Source organism: Lissotriton vulgaris, chromosome 8 (genome assembly GCF_964263255.1).
Source record: "Lissotriton vulgaris chromosome 8, aLisVul1.2, whole genome shotgun sequence".
Taxonomy (NCBI): domain Eukaryota; kingdom Metazoa; phylum Chordata; class Amphibia; order Caudata; family Salamandridae; genus Lissotriton; species Lissotriton vulgaris.
In genome coordinates this window covers 117,030,648-117,055,516 of record NC_141696.1, presented here as the reverse complement: position 1 = coordinate 117,055,516, position 24,869 = coordinate 117,030,648, and the positions used below count along the sequence as shown (strand labels likewise).

At 46.1% G+C, this 24,869-nt stretch overlaps 1 protein-coding gene across 1 annotated transcript in view; it reads right to left on the bottom strand.

Moving 5' to 3' along the window:
• Positions 1-24,869, bottom strand: part of PDE2A (phosphodiesterase 2A) — a 1,077,000-nt gene that overhangs the window by 122,757 nt on the left and 929,374 nt on the right. The window contains exon 12 of the mRNA XM_086933797.1: positions 12,825-12,952. Within this exon, the coding sequence (XP_086789923.1) occupies positions 12,825-12,952 (128 nt within the window). The remainder of the gene's footprint in view (positions 1-12,824; positions 12,953-24,869) is intronic.

The window sequence follows — 24,869 nt, the reverse complement described above, 5'->3', positions numbered from 1 at the left end:
AAATTTGGATTACATACATCTGGCCCTAAATCTCTTCTCTTGTATTAGGGGTCGCCAGAGGTACCAACCCTTGCCTCAGCCTTTGCTTCCCCTAGTCTCAGGCCGCAAAGACAGTGACAGAAACACTAATCAACCCTGTGATTTCATGTCGCTTCTGCTTCCATTGTCGTGAATCGATGTCCAGCCCATCTCTGATGCACACATTTATGCCCACGTGCCACACACACTTCTAAAGAGTCAACACAGTCAGTCATACTCTAAAAAATAACAGCAGGAGGAAATGGAAGAAAATTCACAAGACAGAGTATCTGTGTCCCGCGGGAGGACATAAACTCCAGCCTACAATGTTGGGCCAATAAGTATAAAAAACAGTGGTGGATGGTCCTGGGTTGCTTGTGTTCTGGTTCAGGGAGGATCTGGTCCGGCGGTTCGGGCTGGACTGTTCCTATTGGAGCAGAGTCAAGACTGATTTGCATATGGCTGGGTCCAAACTGAGGAGGCATGGTGTGCAGAATAACGGTGGGTTGGGATGTGGCCCGAGTAATTACCAGTGGGTGAGATTAATCCAAGCTATCCATCCATCACTTTTTTGCATACTTTATAATGTTGTGCCAGCACTGCAAATGTCTTCATTTGCTGAGCACACACACACACACACACGTGCACGCACACACATATATATGTATATATATATATATATATATATATATACATATATATATATATATTTCCAACACACAGTTTCCATCTGTGAACTGCTCCGCAAATAAGGACACTCCAGCCCAGTTTCTCGGTCTCCGCTTTTTAGTTTATTTCCTGCGCGCACACCCAGTCAACAAGCAAACGCGTTTCGGCGTTTCCGCCTTCGTCAGTGCTCGTTAACAGAGCCATTTTTTGCGTTTAAATAAAGTTAACATTCAAAACATCACATGTTAAAATAATAAACATAAAAGAGGCACACAAATTCATTCGCGTTTGGCAGCCATCTTTGAATGGTTAAATCACCATTTACAATCTAGTATTCTGCTAAGGATTTAACCTCATTATCTAGAGTTGCATTTTTTTATACAGCGCGTTTTCTTTAATTTCTATGGGTTGCATCTTTTATTCGACCATTTATTAGTATTGATCGTTGTCCATATCTGCTGTATGTTTGCCTATATTACCTTGCCTAGTAATGGGATATTGTCTCTTCTATCCAGCCCTGAATGGGCTTACTCACGCATTCTTAATTCAGAATGCGTCAGAAAACAATTCAAACATTGTGCCTCAGGGTATCCTAATTTTTATTCTGCCCTGGATGGGCTAATCATTAACTCCATTGTCCTAGAGGGATACCTTTTCATGGGATGGTGGGGGCAGCATGCAGTGTCATAATTTCTGAAAATCAATCATAAGTGAGTGATCAGTACGGGGGTTCTTAACTATTTCTATAGGTGCGCCCACATCTCCTCTTCGTTGTTCAGGCCTATCGGGTTCTTGGTCTGCAACATAATAATGTAGCGAGACTCCAACGTTCTTAACTTCCTATCCCAGTCTCCTCCTCTTTCTGTCCTCACCAGCTGATCTAGTATGAAAAAGGATAGCAAGTTGTTATTGCTTTGGTGTTCTTTTTCATAGTGGCGAGCCACTGGGTACGCCTGATCTTTCAAGTTGATGGCCCTCATGTGCTCGAGTACCCTCAACTTGGTCTGTTTTATGGTACTACCCACATATTTCTTTCCACATGGGCATATCAGACAATAAACCGTAAACTCTGAATTACAGTTTAACAGTTTAGAGATTTGTTTCTTTTGACCCCTTCCCGGTACCTCATACTCTTTTACTTTGTGGGAATTTCTGCAGGCTTTGCATTTCATGCATGGGTAAAAACCCAATGCAAGGGCTTTCTTCTTCTTCTTACTCTCATAAGAAGAAGAAGAAAGCCCTTGCATTGGGTTTTTATATATATATATATATATATATATATATATATATATATATATATATATATTACCTACTGGCAGTCGCCAGTAGGTAGTTATAGTTAGGATCTACTTTCCATAGGAAATCCGCAACATTCTATTGGGAATAACTTTGGCGCCGGTGGACGAATATTCACGAATTTCTCAAAGTAGGTGGCCCGCTCCGCTCCGGTCCTTCCCTGAGAGTTTGGGGGGGATTCGTCAAGCGGGGGCCGAGATAAAAGGGGGGTCCCAAAACGTGTTTTCCCCATGTTAATTTCCATAGGGCGGTCGAACTCACTTTTAGCCCGAACGGCTGAATGGATTTGCACCAAACTTGGCAAAATTGTAGGGACTGGTAGCCCGATGTGCCTTTGCTATGTCTCAAGATATGTGCTCCAGTGGTTTTTACGAAAATTAACTTTGAAAAAATATATATTGGGCTACATTGGGCTATATATGTCATGAGTGATGTCACTGACCATGTCATGAGTGATGTAATATGTGATGTCATCAGCAGTGCATTACACGCGCAAGTTATAGTGAGTCCAACTAACTATAACGTGGAATTTCAATGGTTTTATGTCAGTAAAATTTCCAGCTAACTATAACTGGTGTGAAACCTATGGTTTTTTCAGTGAATTTAATAGGTTTTTTAAATGCTAATCCCTAACTATAACTGGTGTGAAACCTATGGTTTTTTCAGTGAATATATATATATATATATATATATATATATATATATATATATATATATATATATATATATATATATATATATATATATATATATATATATATATATATATATATATATATATATATATATATATATATATATATATATCCCGGGCTCTGGAGCGATAGAGCAAGTGATCGAATTCATTAACGCGGAGTGAACCCTTGTGCTTGGAACCTCCGAGCCTCTGTCCTTAATGTACTCCGAAATTAAAATCAATAGTGAGACCATCTATCCAGGAAAAGGACGAAGCGAGGACATATTTCACCGCCCTCGGAGAGCGGCTTTGACTTGGAAGATGCTGTTCATTTGCGTCGGAAGCGGCGGACCTTGAAAGGGTGCAACGATTGGGTGTCCTGTCCTCGTGGATCAGACCAATCCGGACAATTGATTATGGGACACGGCTAACGAGTGTCCTTGAAGGTGATTGGTTCCTATGATATATGCTGCAGGCTCCACTGTATAAAGATGTCACCCTCCGCAGCGAACCAAGAAGTGCTGAGGGTGAGAGACCAAAGGAGCAGGGGGCCTACTTTTGGTCTTAGAAGTTCCACATAATCAATTATTCCTTCTTTGCGACTTTTTGGTGCCTTAAAAGGAACTGACAAATTAAGTTTTAAAAACATATCAGATTGATAGCACCTAAAATTCCTTAGAATTTTAAGACCCTCTACGTTTGTTTGCATGGGTATTCAGGGGTGGGCTGTCCTCCTAGCAGACTTTCGAGAGGGGGTCCTAGAAGGTGACAGGGGCCCTGCTAGATAGGTCTTGAGCGCCTGTGGGGCAAAATGTCAGGGCTGAGAAGCGACCTGTCCTTGGATCAGAGGAAGACATGCATGAACTGCTGCAGGAGCAGTGATGCGCAAGCTGCTGCAGGAGCAGCCATGCATGAGCAAACAAGCTGGTGCAGGAGCAGACATGCATGAGCAAACATTATGAGCTGCTGCAGGAACAGACATGCATGAACTGCTGCAGGAGCAGTGATGCGTGAGCTGCTGCAGGAGCAAAGATGTATGAGCTGGTGCAGGAGCAGACATGCATGAACTGCTGCAGGAGCAGTGATGCATGAACTGCTGCAGGAGCAGTGATGCGTGAGCTGCTGCAGGAGCAGAGATGTATTAGCTGCTGCAGGAACAGACATGCATGAGAAAACATGCTGCTGCAGGAACAGACCTGCATGAACTGCTGCAGGGGCAGAGATTCATGAGCTGCTGCAGGAGCAGAGATGAATGAGCTGCTGTAAGAGCAGATCTGCGTGAGCTGCTGCAGAAGTAGAGCTGCATGAGCTGCTGCAGGACAAGAGATGCATGCGCTGCTGCAGGAGCAGACATCCAGAAGCTGCTGCAGGAGCAGAGATGCAAGAGCAAGCATTATGAGCTGTTGTAGGAACAGACATGAATGAACTGCTGCAAGAGCAGAGATGTGTGAGCTCCTGCAAGAGCAGAGATGCATGACCTGCCGCAAGAGGAAACATGCATGAACAGCTGCAGAAGCAAATGTGTGAGCTACTGCAGGAGCAGAGAAGGGTGAGCTGCTGCAGGAGCAGAGAAGCATGAGCTGCTGCAGGAGCAGTGATGCATGATCTGCTGCAGGAGCAGAGATGCATGAGATGCTGCAGGAGCAGCGATGCATGAGCTGCTGCAGCAGCAGACATGCATGAACTGCTGCAGGAGCAGAGATGCATGAGCTGCTGCAGGAGTAGACATACACAAGCTGCTGCTGGAGCAGACATTCATGAGCTGCTGCAGGAGCAGACATGCCTGAGCTGCTGCAGAAGCAGACATGTATGAGCTGCTGCAGGAGCAGACATGTATGAGCTGCTGCAGGAGCAGACATGTATGAGCTGCTGCAGGAGCAGACATGTATGAGCTGCTGCAGGAGCAGACAAATATGAGCTGCTGCAGGAGCAGACAGATATGAACTGCTGCGGGAGTGGACATTATGAGCTGCTGCAGGAGCAGACATGCATGAGCTGCTGTAGGAGCAGTGATGCGTGAGCTGCTGCAGGAGCAGAGATGCATGAGCTGCTGCAGGAGCAGACATACACAAGCTGCTGCAGGAGTAGACATGCCTGAGCTGCTGCAGGAGCAGACATGCCTGAGCTGCTGCTGGAGCAGACATTCATGAGCTGCTGCAGGAGCAGACATGCCTGAGCTGCTGCAGGAGCAGACATGTCTGAGCTGCTGCAGGTGCAGAAATGTATGAGCAGCTGCAGGAGCAGACATGCCTGAGCTGCTGCAGGAGCAGACATGCCTGAGCTGCTGCAGGAGCAGACATGCCTGAGCTGCTGCTGGAGCAGACATTCATGAGCTGCTGCAGGAGCAGACATGCCTGAGCTGCTGCAGGAGCAGACATGCCTGAGCTGCTGCAGGAGCAGACATGTATGAGCAGCTGCAGGAGCAGACAGATATGAACTGCTGCGGGAGCAGACATTATGAGCTGCTGTAGGAGCACAGATGCATGAACTGTTGCAGAAGCAGACATGCACAAGCTCTTGCTGGAGCAGAAATTATGAGCTACTACAGGAGCAGACTGCATGAGCTGCTGCAGGACCAGACATGCCCGAGCTGTTGCAGGAGTAGACATGCCCGAGCTGTTGCAGGAGTAGACATGCACGAGCTGTTGTAGGAGCAGACATGCACGAGCTGTTGCAGGAGCAGACATGCACGAGCTGCTGCAGGAGTAGACATGCATGAGCTGCTGCAGGAGCAGACATACACAAGCTGCTGCTGGAGCAGACATTCATGAGCTGCTGCAGGAGCAGACATGCCTGAGCTGCTGCAGGAGCAGACATGTATGAGCTGCTGCAGGAGCAGACAGATATGAACTGCTGCGGGAGCGGACATTATGAGCTGCTGTAGGAGCAGAGATGCATGAACTGTTGCAGAAGCAGACATGCACAAGCTCTTGCTGGAGCAGAAATTATGAGCTGCTGCAGGAGCAGACTGCAGGAGCTGCTGCAGGATCAGACTGCATGAGTTTCTGCAGGACCAGACATGCACGAGCTGTTGCAGGAGTAGACATGCACGAGCTGTTGCAGGAGTAGACATGCACGAGCTGTTGCAGGAGTAGACATGCACGAGCTGTTGTAGGAGCAGACATGCGCGAGCTGCTGCAGGAGCAGACGCCTCCTCACATTCGGAACAGTAAGCTGTTAAGAGTGCAGCATATGCAGGAGAGTGTCAAGCCTTTGGACTTTTCAGGGTGTTATAGACGGGTAACCCCTGTTAGGGTTTCTGACACAGTGAGTTACAGACTCCCTCAGTCCGCAAACTGGGAAGCTGAGCTGTCCACATCCAACCAAGGTTTGTGTCCACTGTACAATGCATTTCATGCCAAAATGAATTCCAGCATAACTTCTATTATTCCACAATGCACAACATTGAACACATGATTAGAACATTACTTCTCATATGTTCAATGGATGTGAACATATAAGTCTGATCATAGTTTACTCTTTCTACAAGATACACCAGGGAACCTAGAATTCCAGCATTACCTCTGCCATTCCACAGTACACACTATGGTAACTAGAATTTCAGCATCACATCTCCTATTCCATAATGCATTCCAAAGAATATAGAATCCCAGCATTACTTCTCTTCTTCCACATTGCATTTCAGAGTTCTAGTGTTATTTCTCTTATTTCACAATTCCTTTCTTTGATCAAAGAATCTCAGCATTACTTCTCCTCTTCCACAATGCATTGCTTCGAATATAGAATCTCAGCATTACTTCTCCTCTTTCACAATGCATTGCTTCGAATATAGAATCCCAGCATTACTTCTCCTCTTCCACAATGCATTGCTTGGAATATAGAATCCCAGCATTACTTCTCCTCTTCCACAATGCATTGCTTCGAATATAGAACCCTAGCATTTCTTCTTTTCTTCCACATTGTATTTCAGAGTTCTAGTGTTATTTCTCTTATTTCACAATTCCTTCCTTTGATCAAAGAATCTCAGCATTAGTTCTCCTCTTCCGAAATGCATTGCTTCGAATATAGAATCCCAGCATTACTTCTCCTCTTCCACAATGCATTGCTTGGAATATAGAATCTCAGCATTACTTCTCCTCTTCCGAAATGCATTGCTTCGAATATAGAATCCCAGCATTACTTCTCCTCTTCCACAATGCATTGCTTCGAATATAGAATCCCAGCATTACTTCTCTTCCACAATGCATTGCTTCGAATATAGAATCCCATCATTACTTCTCTTCTTCCACAATGCATTGCTTCGAATATAGAATCCCAGCATTACTTCTCTTCCACAATGCATTGCTTGGAATATAGTTTCCGAGCATTACTTCTCTTCCACAATGCATTGCTTCGAATATAGAGTCCCAGCATTACTTCTCCTCTTCCACAATGCATTGCTTCGGATATAGAATCTCAGCATTACTTCTCCTCTTCCACAATGCATTGCTTCGAATATAGAATCCCAGCATTACTTCTCCTCTTCCACAATGAATTGCTTCGAATATAGAGTCCCAGCATTACTTCTCCTCTTCCACAATGCATTGCTTCGAATATAGAGTCCCAGCATTACTTCTCCTCTTCCACAATGCATTGCTTCGGATATAGAATCTCAGCATTACTTCTCCTCTTCCACAATGCATTGCTTCGAATATAGAATCCCAGCATTACTTCTCCTCTTCCACAATGAATTGCTTCGAATATAGAATCCAAGCATTACTTCTCCTCTTCCACAATGCATTGCTTCGAACATAGAATTCCAGCCTTACTTTTCTAATTCCACAATACATTCCTTGGAAATTAGAGCTGTGCCAGCTGTTCACAGAAATCCGACATAAGATCAGTGGTGGATGCCAGCTATGGAGGGGGCGGGTAAATGGATGAAAAATATATAGACTAATTCATGCCGACATGCATTACATTATCATTTTAAAATTGAAATGTTTAACTTTAGAACGGTAATGAAATGTATGTTGGTGATTTAGGGCATAAAACACATGAAATACATTTAAAAAAAACATACTCATCTTGCTGCAAGTACTCGCTTCATCCCGGAGTTGGCCCAGCCATCTCCTCTAACCAATCCTGGCGCTGCTCTCATGCTATTAATCAGCATCACAGCACAGTGCTCAATTTGAGCCAGTGATTTCCAGTGCTTGGCACCGGCACTTAATTGTCAGCACTGGAGCTTGTGACAGCCTGCCACAAGGTGGCGCTGTCTAGCTAATTTAGAGACGACCACAACAACGGCGAATTATTATTACCATATTTATTAACAAAATGAGTTTTACCTGCAGCCAAAGCCATTCTAATAGCTTTGGGGGTCTGAAATAGTCCAAATTGTCACACTTGTAGGAGTGTGAGGATTAGTAGTTGTGTTGCTACAATCATTGGCTGCATAGCAGGGAAAAGTGTGGTGCAAGCTGCAGTGGCCTCCTGACGAGAGCCCTGGCACTTATTTTATTTACAAATTAAGCACTGTAAGAGCAGCAGCAGGATTGGATGGAGCAGGCTCTCTCAGCACTCTAAAGAGCATTGGAGGCCTATGCTCCAGAAGGCTGCTTTGTGTGATGATGCCGCGGACACTCTAAAAGGCTGCTTTGTGTGATGATGCCGCAGGCACTCTAGAAGGCTGCTTTGTGTGATGATGCCGCGGACACTCTAAAAGGCTGCTTTGTGTGATGATGCCGCAGGCACTCTAGAAGGCTGCTTTGTGTGATGATGCCGCAGGCACTCTAGAAGGCTGCTTTGTTTGATGATGCCGCAGGCACTCTAGAAGGCTGCTTTGTGAGATAATGCCACAGACTCTCTAGAAGGCTGCTTTGTGTGAGGATGCCGCAGACATTCTAGAAGGTAGCTTTGTGTGATGGTGCCGCAGACACTCTAGAAGGCTACTTTGTGTGATGGTGCCGCAGACACTCTAGAAGGCTGCTTTGTGTGAGGATGCCGCAGACACTCTAGAAGGCTGCTCTGTGTGATTATGTCGCAGACCCTCTAAAGGCTGGTTTGTGTGATGGTGCCGCAGGCACTCTAGAAGGCTGCCTTGTTTGATGATGCCGCAGGCCCTCTAGAAGGCTGCTTTGTGAGATAATGCCATAGACACTCTAGAAGGCTGCTCTGTGTGAGGATGCCGCAGACACTCTAGAAGGCTGCTTTGTGAGATAATGCCATAGACACTCTAGAAGGCTGCTCTGTGTGATTATGTCGCAGACCCTCTAAAGGCTGCTTTGTGTGATGATGCCGCAGGCACTCTAGAAGGCTGCTTTGTTTGATGATGCCGCAGGCCCTCTAGAAGGCTGCTTTGTGAGATAATGCCATAGACACTCTAGAAGGCTGCTTTGTGTGAGGATGCCGCAGACATTCTAGAAGGTAGCTTTGTGTGATGGTGCCGCAGACACTCTAGAAGGCTGCTTTGTGTGAGGATGCCGCAGACACTCTAGAAGGCTGCTCTGTGTGATTATGTCGCAGACCCTCTAAAGGCTGCTTTGTGTGATGGTGCCGCAGGCACTATAGAAGGCTGCTTTGTTTGATGATGCCGCAGGCACTCTAGAAGGCTGCTTTGTGAGATAATGCCACAGACTCTCTAGAAGGCTGCTTTGTGTGAGGATGCCGCAGACATTCTAGAAGGTAGCTTTGTGTGATGGTGCCGCAGACACTCTAGAAGGCTGCTTTGTGTGATGGTGCTGCAGACACTCTAGAAGGCTGCTTTGTGTGAGGATGCCGCAGACACTCTAGAAGGCTGCTCTGTGTGATTATGTCGCAGACCCTCTAAAGGCTGCTTTGTGTGATGGTGCCGCAGGCACTCTAGAAGGCTGCTTTGTTTGATGATGCCGCAGGCACTCTAGAAGGCTGCTTTGTGAGATAATGCCATAGACACTCTAGAAGGCTGCTTTGTGTGAGGATGCCGCAGACATTCTAGAAGGTAGCTTTGTGTGATGGTGCCGCAGACACTCTAGAAGGCTGCTTTGTGTGAGGATGCCGCAGACACTCTAGAAGGCTGCTCTGTGTGATTATGTCGCAGACCCTCTAAAGGCTGCTTTGTGTGATGGTGCCGCAGGCACTCTAGAAGGCTGCTTTGTTTGATGATGCCGCAGGCACTCTAGAAGGCTGCTTTGTGAGATAATGCCACAGACTCTCTAGAAGGCTGCTTTGTGTGAGGATGCCGCAGACATTCTAGAAGGTAGCTTTGTGTGATGGTGCCGCAGACACTCTAGAAGGCTGCTTTGTGTGATGGTGCCGCAGACACTCTAGAAGGCTGCTTTGTGTGAGGATGCCGCAGACACTCTAGAAGGCTGCTCTGTGTGATTATGTAGCAGACCCTCTAAAGGCTGCTTTGTGTGATGGTGCCGCAGGCACTCTAGAAGGCTGCTTTGTTTGATGATGCCGCAGGCACTCTAGAAGGCTGCTTTGTGAGATAATGCCATAGACACTCTAGAAGGCTGCTTTGTGTGATGGTGCCGCAGACACTCTAGAAGGCTACTTTGTGTGATGGTGCCGCAGACACTCTAGAAGGCTGCTTTGTGTGAGGATGCCGCAGACACTCTAGAAGGCTTCTCTGTGTGATTATGTCATCGCAGACCCTCTAAAGGCTGCTTTGTGTGATGATGCTGCAGGCACTCTAGAAGGCTGCTTTGTTTGATGATGCCGCAGGCACTCTAGAAGGCTGCTTTGTGTGAGGATGCCGCAGGCACTCTAGAAGGCTGCTTTGTGTGATGATGCCACAGACACTCTAGAAGGCTGCTTTGTGTGAGGATGCCGCAGGCACTCTAGAAGGCTGCTTTGTGTGATGATGCCGCGGACACTCTAAAAGGCTGCTTTGTGTGATGATGCCGCAGGCACTCTAGAAGGCTGCTTTGTTTGATGATGCCGCAGGCACTCTAGAAGGCTGCTTTGTGAGATAATGCCACAGACTCTCTAGAAGGCTGCTTTGTGTGAGGATGCCGCAGACATTCTAGAAGGTAGCTTTGTGTGATGGTGCCGCAGACACTCTAGAAGGCTACTTTGTGTGATGGTGCCGCAGACACTCTAGAAGGCTGCTTTGTGTGAGGATGCCGCAGACACTCTAGAAGGCTGCTCTGTGTGATTATGTCGCAGACCCTCTAAAGGCTGGTTTGTGTGATGGTGCCGCAGGCACTCTAGAAGGCTGCTTTGTTTGATGATGCCGCAGGCCCTCTAGAAGGCTGCTTTGTGAGATAATGCCATAGACACTCTAGAAGGCTGCTCTGTGTGAGGATGCCGCAGACACTCTAGAAGGCTGCTTTGTGAGATAATGCCATAGACACTCTAGAAGGCTGCTCTGTGTGATGATGCCGCAGACACTCTAGAAGGCTGCTCTGTGTGATTATGTCGCAGACCCTCTAAAGGCTGCTTTGTGTGATGGTGCCGCAGGCACTATAGAAGGCTGCTTTGTTTGATGATGCCACAGGCACTCTAGAAGGCTGCTTTGTGAGATAATGCCACAGACTCTCTAGAAGGCTGCTTTGTGTGAGGATGCCGCAGACATTCTAGAAGGTAGCTTTGTGTGATGGTGCCGCAGACACTCTAGAAGGCTGCTTTGTGTGATGGTGCCGCAGACACTCTAGAAGGCTGCTTTGTGTGAGGATGCCGCAGACACTCTAGAAGGCTGCTCTGTGTGATTATGTCGCAGACCCTCTAAAGGCTGCTTTGTGTGATGGTGCCGCAGGCACTCTAGAAGGCTGCTTTGTTTGATGATGCCGCAGGCACTCTAGAAGGCTGCTTTGTGAGATAATGCCATAGACACTCTAGAAGGCTGCTTTGTGTGAGGATGCCGCAGACATTCTAGAAGGTAGCTTTGTGTGATGGTGCCGCAGACACTCTAGAAGGCTGCTTTGTGTGAGGATGCCGCAGACACTCTAGAAGGCTGCTCTGTGTGATTATGTCGCAGACCCTCTAAAGGCTGCTTTGTGTGATGGTGCCGCAGGCACTCTAGAAGGCTGCTTTGTTTGATGATGCCGCAGGCACTCTAGAAGGCTGCTTTGTGAGATAATGCCACAGACTCTCTAGAAGGCTGCTTTGTGTGAGGATGCCGCAGACATTCTAGAAGGTAGCTTTGTGTGATGGTGCCGCAGACACTCTAGAAGGCTGCTTTGTGTGATGGTGCCGCAGACACTCTAGAAGGCTGCTTTGTGTGAGGATGCCGCAGACACTCTAGAAGGCTGCTCTGTGTGATTATGTCGCAGACCCTCTAAAGGCTGCTTTGTGTGATGGTGCCGCAGGCACTCTAGAAGGCTGCTTTGTTTGATGATGCCGCAGGCACTCTAGAAGGCTGCTTTGTGAGATAATGCCATAGACACTCTAGAAGGCTGCTTTGTGTGATGGTGCCGCAGACACTCTAGAAGGCTACTTTGTGTGATGGTGCCGCAGACACTCTAGAAGGCTGCTTTGTGTGAGGATGCCGCAGACACTCTAGAAGGCTTCTCTGTGTGATTATGTCGTCGCAGACCCTCTAAAGGCTGCTTTGTGTGATGATGCCGCAGGCATTCTAGAAGGCTGCTTTGTTTGATGATGCCGCAGGCACTCTAGAAGGCTGCTTTGTGTGAGGATGCCGCAGACACTCTAGAAGGCTGCTCTGTGTGATTATGTCGCAGACCCTCTAAAGGCTGCTTTGTGTGATGGTGCCGCAGGCACTCTAGAAGGCTGCTTTGTTTGATGATGCCGCAGGCACTCTAGAAGGCTGCTTTGTGAGATAATGCCATAGACACTCTAGAAGGCTGCTTTGTGTGAGGATGCCGCAGACATTCTAGAAGGTAGCTTTGTGTGATGGTGCCGCAGACACTCTAGAAGGCTACTTTGTGTGATGGTGCCGCAGACACTCTAGAAGGCTGCTTTGTGTGAGGATGCCGCAGACACTCTAGAAGGCTGCTCTGTGTGATTATGTCGCAGACCCTCTAAAGGCTGCTTTGTGTGATGGTGCCGCAGACATTCTAGAAGTCTGCTCTGTGTGATGTTGCCACAGACACTCTAGAAGTCTGCTCTGTGTGATGATGCCACAGACACTCTAGAAGTCTGCTTTGTGTGATGGTGCATCAGACAATCTAGAAGGCTGCTTTATGTGATGGTGCATCAGACAATCCTATGTGCTTTGTGCATCCAGCAGTCCAGACCCTGGGGTGAGCAGTGCAGAGAGAATAATGAACTCACTTACTGTCCTCCCTCCTTGTTGAAGGCACAGGCCAGCGCCACCACCTGCGTGGTGGCCCTGCTGATGACGGGCACACATAGCATGGAGTACACCTGGAAGCCCAGCATGTTGTTCAGCTGCCTGTGTTCCTCCTGGAAAACAAAAAAGGTGGATTCAGAGGATGAGAAGGATCAGAAATCCCAAGGGTATTGGGAGGTTCCTACTAACTCTGAACAGAAGGGGAACAAGAGGTAGATGAACATTGCCCCTAGAGTACTGGAAGAATTTGGATGTCTATTTAGTTACTGGCCACTTTATAATGACATAAGGGGCTACAGTTGTCTGTACTGCCCCTTGTGACGGGCATTGCGTAGGCACAGAGCTTGTGTCTGAGCAAAGTGGGCGTTCTCCTCATTTGCATGGGTGGATAGCAATAAGCAAATGATGAAATAATTTTGACTTCACAAATTCCCAATTATCAATTCATGCAAAAACATAAAATGTCCTTAAGGATACATTACATGTGTGAGCAAAACTCTACATGAGTAATGGTGGGGGAAAGGGGCGAGAGGGGCTCCCTAAAGCAAAAACAAAATTAACATGGTCTCAAACTGGTGCATTCTCTGCACAAAGTTACCACACATTTGTTGGTAATCATAGGATTTATATGCAATATTCTGAGCATGAAATTGGACATCACTTGTCATTTTACAAGTTCTATACAAATCCTTTCTTCACTTCTACCTTCTACTGCGTTTCTTTACATTTTTCCATTCTGCACCTTCCAAATAGGTTTGCATGCATATATAATGCCTGTAAATCTATGTTGAAGGTGAAAGTTATAAAGATGTTACAGTATCTGGTCGCAGATAGTACATTACAGATAGGTCTCTGCCCCAGACAGCAGAGATATCCCTCCGGGTAAGGCAGAGCATGCAGACACCAGAACTACTGCTCGGGTACCAGAGGCCTCCTGAGAAGTTAAGATAGCCCACATGTTTGATGTCGGTCTAACAAGCCCGGCTTTATAAAGCACTAGTGAAGACAAATGATTGTATCTAGGCAGTTCCAATATAGACCAGGGTTCTCCAAAGCCGGTCCAGGAGGGCCGGTCGATGGCAGTTCTTTAGAATATCCCCATTTAGATAAATGTAGGTATCTTAAAAACCTGGCATGAATCCGGCCCTCCAGGACCCACTTTGGAGAACCCTGCTAGAGACAAAGGATTGCTTCCATATAAGCAGTTAAAATAACATCTGAAGGAGAAAGTGCTTTCTGGCATCAAGGAAATACCAGTGGCTGGCTGTCGGGGTCTTAACTAGAGCTTTAATTATCTCCCAAGCATCAACTTTGAATGTATAAGCTCGCCATGTCCTTCAGATACAAAAAGCTTTGCCTACATCACCCCACTTTGAGCCATTTGCCAAACAGCTGTGAGCGAAGGGGTGAGGCAAGCGAATGCTGAAGCTGTTCAGGAGATTGTCTCTGCTGAGGGAAATTTCAAATTCTTACATTTCTTTCATCGCGTCTCTCCATCCTGCTTTCTTTTTTCATCTTGATTTCCTTCCCCTTTTTCATCCGTGCTGTACTTTTTCCATCCATCCAATTACCCAGCCATCCATCTATCCATGCATCCATCTTTGTATTTTCCATCCACTCATCCTTCTTTCTCTCCGCATTAATTTGCACACATCCTTCCTTCTTACCATCCCGTCTATCTTCCTTCCTTTTTGTCTATTTTCCATCCTTCCTTCTCGCTATCCATCTGTCCAGATTACCTCCTTTCTTTTTCCATCTTCATCTTTTTATTCATACTTCCATCCTTTCTCCATCCATCTACCATCCACACTTTTGTCCATCTGTCCATCTCTCAATCCAGCCTCCTCCCCAGCCACCCATCTCTGCATAACTCACCCATTCATCCCTCTCTTTCCATACTTCTCTCCTTCATCTCTCGACCGCCCTCTCCATCCATTCATCCTTGCATCCATCCATTCCTTCTTTTCTCTTCCTCCCCAGCCACCTATCTCTGCACAATTCATCCATCCATCCCTCTCTTTCTAAACTTCTCTCCATCGCCCCTCCAATGTCCTCTACATCCATCCACACTGCATTACTCCATTCATTCTTCCACTCTATTTTTGTTGCAACCACTTAGATTTCTTTTTAAAGAACATGTGTTTTTTTCTTCTCCAAATATAACCTTGTCCTTTTATTCAGTAATCACTTATACTATGGCCCTGCAAGGAGATATTCTGTACGACTTGCCCGTGTTTCACATTCACTTGCCAGGTGTGGCTAGCGGCTAGCAAGAGCTCACAGTAACCATCATGTGCCAGGGATGTGCAGTAGTGGTGAAGGCCAACTGCCATCAACTAGAGGGATCAGTATGCCAAGTGTGTCCACCACAATCCCTAAGATGACTGACATTTCTTCTAGGAATGCCAGTACAAGAGAGGAGGCAGTGCACAGAGTGCAACCATGGGGAAGGAAAAATACTAGAGAAAGCAGGCTGTCCACCCCTGCAGGTCGTCTGATGACACTGCATGCTGCCAGGGGCCAGCCACAAAAGTGACCAGAACCACATTTCTGCTGCACTACAGGAGCCCTTTCCCCAGCAAGGCAGAAACACCAACCTCCAGCAGACTGGGATACCTACTGCACCGAAAGCAGTTTGCTTTATAGGCACCCACAATAGAGACTAGGCGCAATGCCAAGCGCCACCAGCGTTCCCCCATAGAGGAGAAGGGGGTAAAGACCTAGCGTGGCCCAAATGCAGGAGTGAGAGCCTCTACTCCTCCACTGCACCTGTACCACCCACAGTGGGCCAGAGACAATCAAGGGAGTGCCCCCGACACTACCATAAGACTGGGTCGTACACCGGTTCATTACAGGTAGGAGGTGAGCCGCACGTCCCCAAGTGGCAAGCTGCCACCACTGCAACACGGAGTAGAGAATGCGCATGATGCCACATCAATAGCGAAGAGAAGAGTGACAATCCTGTCACCGCGAAAGAACTGGACGAACACAGTTGCACTGGAAAGACCAACAAGGGGAGAAGAACAAGGACTTATACCACAAGACAAGAGTGCACCTGCAGACACAAGACAGCCACCAAGATTGAGCGACGTCCCTGGAGACAGCTCAATTGGAGAACCAAAAATAAGCCGCAGCAAGCGCGAACCGCGCATCTCCCCAACGATTCATAGTGCGACCGTCAATTCTCGAGCATATGCGGTCTAAGTCGGACAGCGTCCCTGCTCGTGTCCGCAGATACCACGGGTGAAGAACAGCCTCAGCAAAGACACAGAATTATGTAGCTGCGAAGTCCCTCCACTCATCCTCACTCCTGGCGAATCATCACCACCTGTAGTCCAGGTCCACAAAATCAGTGCCATGTGCATCACCCAATCCATCCAAGGAGCAACTTGTCACCAGAGTGGAGCCTGGCACCTGCAAAGCACCATGAGGCTGAGGTGCCCCTGACAAGTCTTATCATGGTATTGCCCAGATGCCTCAAGAGAAGACTCAGTAGCGGGACTCCACCGACGCTGTGGGTTGCACTATGTTAATTTGTTTGACACAAAACAGCGTCACTGCCAGAGCACGCAGGCCCATCCAACAATGGATACTGATCCTATCGACAGGCTGCCAAGGAATCCGGACTCTGTCGACACATCATTCATGCCCAGCACGGGCTGGTTAAATTAAGGACATGTGCTGAGATGCCTGGGTGCTCCCAGCTGCACTTGTCCAGCGTTGTCCTGCAGATCGCCTCCGAAGACTAAGAGACTGAGTGATATCTTACGTGTATTGTTCATTTCCATAGGTTGGACTTTGTTTTTTGTTTAATAAAGTTTGGGAGGAATGTAGGGGCATATTATCAACAAATAGCGATATTTATCGCTAAGTAGGGTTAGCGGCAATTTTTTTATCGCTGCGCATCACGGGATTTTATCGCTGAGACAACGTGCTATTAGCAACATTTATCTCAAAAGCGATAAAATTACCGGTGATAGCGGCAAAATCCGTAAATATCGCTGAGAATACAGCGATATTCACGCATTATCGCTAACAGGGTCTTAGCCATTATATCTACCTCTAATTGGATATAATGGCTAAGAACTGGTCAGTACTAGTATATAAAACAAGGGGACCCGTAAAGGTAGCGAGGGACCTCGGGTAATTGGCAAGTTTAAGGCTAACAAAGGTCCTAAGCTTTTGTGGATGTAACGCGAAATAATAAGCACAGACTTTAAATAAGGACTGTGTGTCTTTTACTCCAGTGTCCAGCCGGACAAGGAGGTATTTATTTCAAAGCTTTTAGTGAATATATACAGGATTAGGAAGTGGAGCAAGCCACAAATAACTGGGCACAAGCCTGTACCAAGTCAAGGAGAAAAGAAGAGACAATACATGGGGAGAAAGAATAATAGGCAAACAAGTTGGAGAAAAACGGTGGCTTACAATACAATGAAATCTTACGTAAGCTCAAACCGACAGTAACTGCAACACATATTACAAAATTAAAAGGTAAGCAGTACTGCACAAACTGTCGACGTTACGTTTCGATCCCTGTCTCCAAAATTAAATTGGGATCATCTTCATGACTTCAATGAACATTTTGCCTGATTGCATTTTTAACAAGCCTGTGGGATTTAAACAGGAGGGAGGAAAGGGGAAGAGACGAATTATCTCAAAGGGAAATATTTACATATTTACAGCATGTCAATTACATTTCTCTATGGTGCAAAATTCTCTGAAGTTAAGGAGTGCGGAGGCTGCGGTGCACAGTGCGATCCTATTTATTACAAAAGGGCACGGGTGGCGATGTGCTCATTTTTTGAGGATCGTTGGAACGTGCCGGGGACCATGTGACTGAAGTGTGTGGTCACAGAACTTGTGAAAAAAGTGAAACGAAGTGAGAGAACTTCTGGGACTTCTGCTTGAAGTGTGCTTATACTGGTGCAGAGCGGCAAAGTGACCCGGAAAGTAGGCCGGGTGGCGCGTGACTACAGTGCGAATGGTGTACTAACCTAAGCTAAGCACTTAGGTTAGTACACCATTCGCTCCTGCGATCGGCCACATTTAGACACGGTAATTCCGATTCGCTGCGGACTGTAGCACATCCACAGTCACCGTTCGAGCGCCAATCGCCCACTTTCCACTCTCGCGACCGGCCGTAATTAGTCACCGTAATCCCAATTACTACGCACTGTAGTCACGCGCCACCCGGCCTACTTTCCGTCCCAGAAGTTCTCTCACTTCTTTTCACTTTTTTCACAAGTTCTGTGACCACGCACTTCAGTCACATGGTCCCCGGCACGTTCCAACGATCCTCAAAAAATTAGCACATCGCCACCTGTGCCCTTTTGTAATAAATAGGATCGCACTGTGCACCGCAACCTCCGCACTCCTTAACTTCAGAGAAGTTTGCACCATAGAGAAATGTAATTGACATGCTGTAAATATGTAAATATTCCCCTTTGAGATAATTCGTCTCTTCCCCTTTCCTCCCTCCTGTTTAAATCCCACAGGCTTGTTAAAAATGCAATCAGGCAAAATGTTCATTGTAGTCCTGAAGATGATCCCAATTTAATTTTGGAGACAGGGATCGAAACGTAACGTCGACAGTTTGTGCAGTACTGCTTACCTTTCAATTTCGTACTATGTGTTGCAGTTACTGTCGGTTTGAGCTTACGTAAGATTTCATTGTATTGTAAGCCACCGTTTTTCTCCAACTTGTTTGCCTGTTATTCTTTCTCCCCATGTATTGTCTCTTCTTTTCTCCTTGACTTGGTACAGGCTTGTGCCCAGTTATTTGTGGCTTGCTCCACTTCCTAATCCTGTATATATTCACTAAAAGCTTTGAAATAAATACCTCCTTGTCCGGCTGGACACTGGAGTAAAAGACACACAGTCCTTATTTAAAGTCTGTGCTTATTATTTTGCGTTACATCCACAAAAGTTTAGGACCTTTGTTAGCCTTAAACTTAAGAACTGGTCTGAGCAGCTGTTAGTTTTTGGAGATATTCGCGCTTAGCGTGAATATTTCCATCGCTACGCCTGTGTTGGTAATAGGCTATAGCTATGTTAGCGACTGCTTTCAGTCGCTAACAGGTTGGGTACACCCACTTTGCATGTCATTAGCGATAAATATCGCTGACATGCAAAGCGGGCCCCAAACCGCTCGCTATCGCCTACATGCTGTCGCTAACTGCTGTTAGCGACAGCTTGCTAATAGGCCGATAGTATTATCGCCGCTTAGCGGCCAAAAACGGCCGCTAAAGCGGCGAAAATTGCTTCGCCCCCCTTGATAATATGCCCCGTAGTGTCGTGCTGGACACACTCTAGTGTCTAAGCCAACACTTAGTTTGCGAGCCACTCCCTACAGAGCTGGACACACTTGCACCCCACACCCATCCACCACAGGCGTCACGAGTGACGTGACCCTGCAAATAAAAGGGCCCAGGTGCATGTGCTTGTGGCCGGTTAACTAAGCAGAACCTGGTGTGCGTGTCCATCATTTTTAGTAGCATGTGGGCCTAGCCCACGACACTACAGTTACGTCGAATGTGCTTATATTGTGTGTACCTTTGAATCTGATTCTCCATACACAAATATTATCACACACTCAGATGGCTGTTAGGGCCTGCTACCACTCGATAAAACTACAACCCCCATGAAGATGGAGAGAAAATGAATTTTACAGTAGCAGTTGGATGTGGAATAGTGGACAGCGTCTGCCCTGTGTCTCCTGATGCAGCTTCTGTGACCAATTGCTGTGCCCCCACCTTCATAGCAGCCATTAGAAGCTCTTAAGTGTTACAGCCACAGAGGGTCTATCTCTACGCAATTATATCTACATAATAGATTCATTTGAAAGTTGCACGGCTCTCGATTGTACATTCCTGGAGAGATGCCAAGGTGATTGCACTTGAAAATAGGACATTCCTGCACAATTCAATGACCGGTGTCCACATTAGTCCGCACTTTACCGTGACCTGGAAGGAAAGCAGCTCTGCAAGATGATCGCGCGAAGCCCCTGTATTTCTAAGGCCTGCATTACGTTTATCTCTGTATGTGTGTGTTATTTAAAAGAAGATAACCTGGAGATGTCATTTTATTTACCGGGCATTTTTTACATCTAAATTTGACCAAATGTGACCTGCTGACATTTATTGGGAGAGAAATCCGGCAATAGGAATTTACTCTAAAAAGTCATAATCCTGAAACTCGTCCAAATTTGCGAGTTGGAATGTTATGATGCATTTTAATGGAGGCTGATGCGAGCCAGTGGTTGCCAGCAGTGCAATTTCCCCGTTCTGCAGCTCTCACAGCTGGCAGTGAGATGAGCACAGGACTGTTAATCCATCGCTTTATAAACAATTGACCGATTAATTTTGGAACATATCAAAACAAGCATTGGCATAGCCAATATGTCTCGCTTTTTGGACCCTATAAGTATTTAGTTATGCAGCAGAATATCCTTGGTGCAACAACATCAACTGTTGCATGGCTAAACACTTATAAGGTCACAAATGTGTGACCTATTGGCTTTGCCAATGCTTGTTGCTAAACTGATTGAACCTCTAGCACAGATTATATGAGGGGACTAGTAGGTGCGGGACTGGCAATGGTCAGCTGAGCACAAAGATCTTATTATGCTTTACACACACAATGTCCTCTTTTACCTTGTAGACCCGGCCTGTAGTGGGCCCTGATTTTTGCAGTTTTTGGACTACTTTCTGGAGGCATCAAGTCTCGTTGTCAACCCTACCAAATCGGTGGACTGCGTGGACTTGCAAACATCCATCTCCATTCGCTGCGTCAGTTTGGAATATCTTGGCATCCATGTGGCTTTGATTCCAGAACTGACCTGGTCCCTCGATGTTACACCCCTTACCCGCAAGCTCAAAGCCGCTCTCAAAAGACGGCAAACACTTCCGCTGAATGTGATGGGGAGGATAGCACTACACAAAATGATGATACTACCAATATTTCTTTACCTTCTGCAAAACTTTCCCTAATGATGTCTCGTATCTGGTTTAACCCCTTGTATGCTGGTGATGAACCCCAGCCGTCACGCTCCGCGGTGCTCGTGTGCTGATGACGGCTGGGGTTCGTCACGGCCCCGCCCTGTTTGTTTGTTTACCGCACAGCGGCGGAAACGGGCCAGCAGCGAAGGAGTTAAGTAGATGGACTCAGTGGTGACTGCATTTTTATGGCATAATTCACGACTGCGGCTAACACTCACAACCCGTCAGCAGGCTTCCAACGAGCGTGGCCTGGCCATGTCCAACTTTTACCTCTACTATCTGGCCTCACACTTATTGGTGCTTAAAGATTGATTGCGCTGTGAGTCGTCTGATCCGGTCTATTGGCTAGAACTCGCTGGGTTGGGGTTCCCATGTGTTATGACAATGCTATACTGTGATACAATCTCGAGCACGCTTCTTGAGGTGACCCGATAGGTGTTTGGGGTGTGGAGAGTGGCACTTCGCCATATGGATTGGTGGGCAAAACTCACGCAACAAACTCCCCTGTGGCACAGGACCTGTTTGAGAAAGGTGGTGTCCCACAATGGATTTAGCCGGTTGGACGCCATTGGAATTATGCTTGTGGGAGATGTATGGAGAGGCGCACACATGGCTTACTTTCACGAGCTCTAGCAAACATATGTTATGCCCGGGACACTATTCCACAAATATTTGTAGCTGCAGCACGCTTTAAGGGGGCATTTTCCCCCGACACACCCATTCCTGAACTCACGTGATCGAAGGCAAAATGATGCTGGGTGCGCTTGGTAAGGGGTGGGGGACCTGCAGTTTACCACACTTTAATCCTCAATCCACCAGATAGGCTCATGGCCCTTAGAACCCGTTGGGACGATTGGCTTGGTCTGCTGGAAGTTGCGGACTGGTGGGATGCTTTGATGGCTCCCATCGTCTTGACTATGTGGATGAGGCTCAGATTAATCCAGACATACCACTTACACTGTGCCTACCTCACACCAGGCAGGTTGTTTAAGGCGAGACTCCTGTCTAATCCTGAGTGTTTCCATTCCAGGCAAGCCCCAACTGATGTTTACCATGAGACTCTGTCTTATCCTGCATTAACAGGTTATTGGGAGTGGGTAATTGCTGAGCTTACTGATATCCTGAGTATGGAGATAGAGTTGTCCCCGCAGATGATCCATGTGGGGGTGGTAGATGGAGTGGCGGGTACTCGGGCAGACTGAGCCATTTTGGGGACTGCCCTGTTGATGGCTAAACGTGACATTGCAGCATGTTTTAGCGTCTCCAGACCCCCAACGATGAAGCAGTAGCGTTGTGGGGTTTGTTTGTGTGCTCAGCAGGAAAAGTCAGTTTATGAGGCATGTGGTTGCCCTGCCAAACATATTAATGTGAAAATAAGGACCCCCTCTTACTAATAGACATTCCTAGGGCACGGAAAATACAATTGTTAATAAGGGAAATCTCTAGGCAACATATTGTTCATAATGAAAGACCTTAAATTGACAATGACAGAACTGGACCCAATGTACCATTATTAATTATAAAAAAGCTCAATTTTATTAGTACAAAATGTCAATACGATGGCTCAAGATTAATCAATTAATAAGTAGAAAACATACACGAAATGGCGAGACAATATAACACAGACTATATCACAATGGGATTGATGCGACTGTAAATACATGATGGTGTTTTTACACAATACAAACATAAATAATAACAAAAAGTGAGTACAACATCACAGTGTATACAGACAATACACATAATTAAGCATGTTAAGAGCCAATAAGGAATATAAGGAACAAGGAAAAACAGGGAGTTAAAAAAATGATATAATGTTGGTTCTTCAATGTATCGAAGGAAAATACCTAAAAATGTAAAGTACGTTGAGTGACAAAATCTCTCACGCTTTAGATAGTGTATAACATGCCCATAACACCATCCATGGAACTAAATGTCGCATGAAAAATGCGTGCATGAAAAGGAATAAAATAATAGTGCTTAGGAGGGGAAGAGAGAATCATAATATAGTCTTAGATCTGACTAAAATAATTGAAAATAATGTTCTCACTAGAACCAAACTAAACAAATGTCTTTATGTTTGTACATATTTCAAGGGACAGCCATTAGGGGCATCAACCAGATCCAGAAAGAAGATGTTCTTAAAGTGATACAAACAATATTACTTTTCAAATGATGCATTTAACTGAAAATGACTGTTAAAAATGACTTAAAGTGCATAGGCAAGGACCATAGAGTATTAACAGTACCTTGTCGTCTGATGATAGGTAAATGAGTTTTAATTGTAAAGACTCCAAACATACGAGAAAATGTCAACGCTACATAGGACAATATCTACAAACAGATGAAATGATAAAAATAAGAACTAGAATAACACCTTCAAATCACAGGATGGTGTAACTCATGTATGAGTGTAGTTACAGATGTAAGTAGATACACCTTTGATACATGTTGATGGCTCACATGAACGTCAAATGCTGGAAGAAAATAATTTATATGTCAAAGTCCTAATGGTGTGAGACACGAAGTCTTCAAAGGGGGGCATCCACAATCGAGATAGTCTCTGGACTCAAGCGCTCAACTAGCCAAGGAGCAGAGAAAATAACAAAACCATGAGTATAATCTTTAGTGTGCATTTGGGACAAAACAGGGAGTCAAATGATAACAACATCAGTTATACAGCGATGAATGCTTTTGTCCTGCTGACAAAAATAAGGTACGAGACAGCCCAACAGATTAACTCTTAGAGAGCTAACGACCTAACGTGCAGTCTCAGAAATCTACCCACACTTCACTCACCTAACGTCTCGATCAAACGAAGCTGGGGAGCAGACAAAAATAACGAAACCATAGGTAAATGCTTTGACGCGTATGTGGTACAAAATAGGGAGTTCAGTGATAACAACATAGGTTATATGACAATGAATGCTTATATCGTGCCGACAAAACTAAGGTACAAGTCAGCCCAACCGCTTAACTCCTCAAGAGCTAACAACCTAACGTGCGATCTCAGGGATCTGCTCACACTTCACTTACCTAACGTCTCGGTCAAACATAGGATATTTTGCAAGACTTGAACAAGGAAAGGCCTAAAGGAATTTCAATAGTGCCCTGCATGCGGCTAAACTAGGCACTTCAACAAGTCAAATTAGAGACGTCGGGTGGAAGCATTCGTGCGGAGTTTGAACATGAAAGTAAGACTAACTCTGTCACAGTAAAAGAAAACATACGGAAACTGATTGAAAACTGATCAGGACTGTGAAATGTAAGCAGACTTAACTAATAAAATATACAATACAAACCAACCACGCTGGGGCATTACAGCACTTGGCAACTTGTTTAAAACAGAGAGTAACATTCTAATACAGAATGAATAACTCAGAATGGGTGCAAATAACATTCTCTGCATGATTTTGTGGCAATCAAAATTCTCATGCCGTAATGCTCAATCATGGGAATAAACAACGGAGGAAATGTTACAACGAAAATGAAGATCTTCAAAAATTATGCCGATGATGGAACCAGCATCTTCGGACTTGAAGGCGCAAAAAAGTCATGTGCAACCTTTGAAGGGACCGGTGTCCAAAAGTAACAAGCCCGCAGCTCACGCCTCGCGCGGCAGCAGCGGAGGGGGCCTGCGTGATTCCCTTGCGGGAGCGTGCAACCATATGGCGCCACCATATGGTGCCATGCGCTCCCGCAAGGAAATCGCCAGACGTGCACGCATAGCCATTGCAAGGAATGCAACGCATGCACGTTTTGCCCCCAAAGCTGTAACAATGGCATTAGGTCTCTCTCCTATGCAGCGCCTGCGCGCTGCATATTCGAGACCTAAAAATGTAAGGACACCAGTAACTTCCATGTGCAGTGCTATTAAGGGTCCTATCGCAAGAGACCACAAGGAGGCTCCAGATTGCAATAAAATGCCTTATAAATAGCTTGATTGAAATTCAATAGGGGAAACATCAAATGGCAAAATGTCGTTTTAACACACTGAAAATCCTTACACTGAATCCGTCCACGTGCAAAG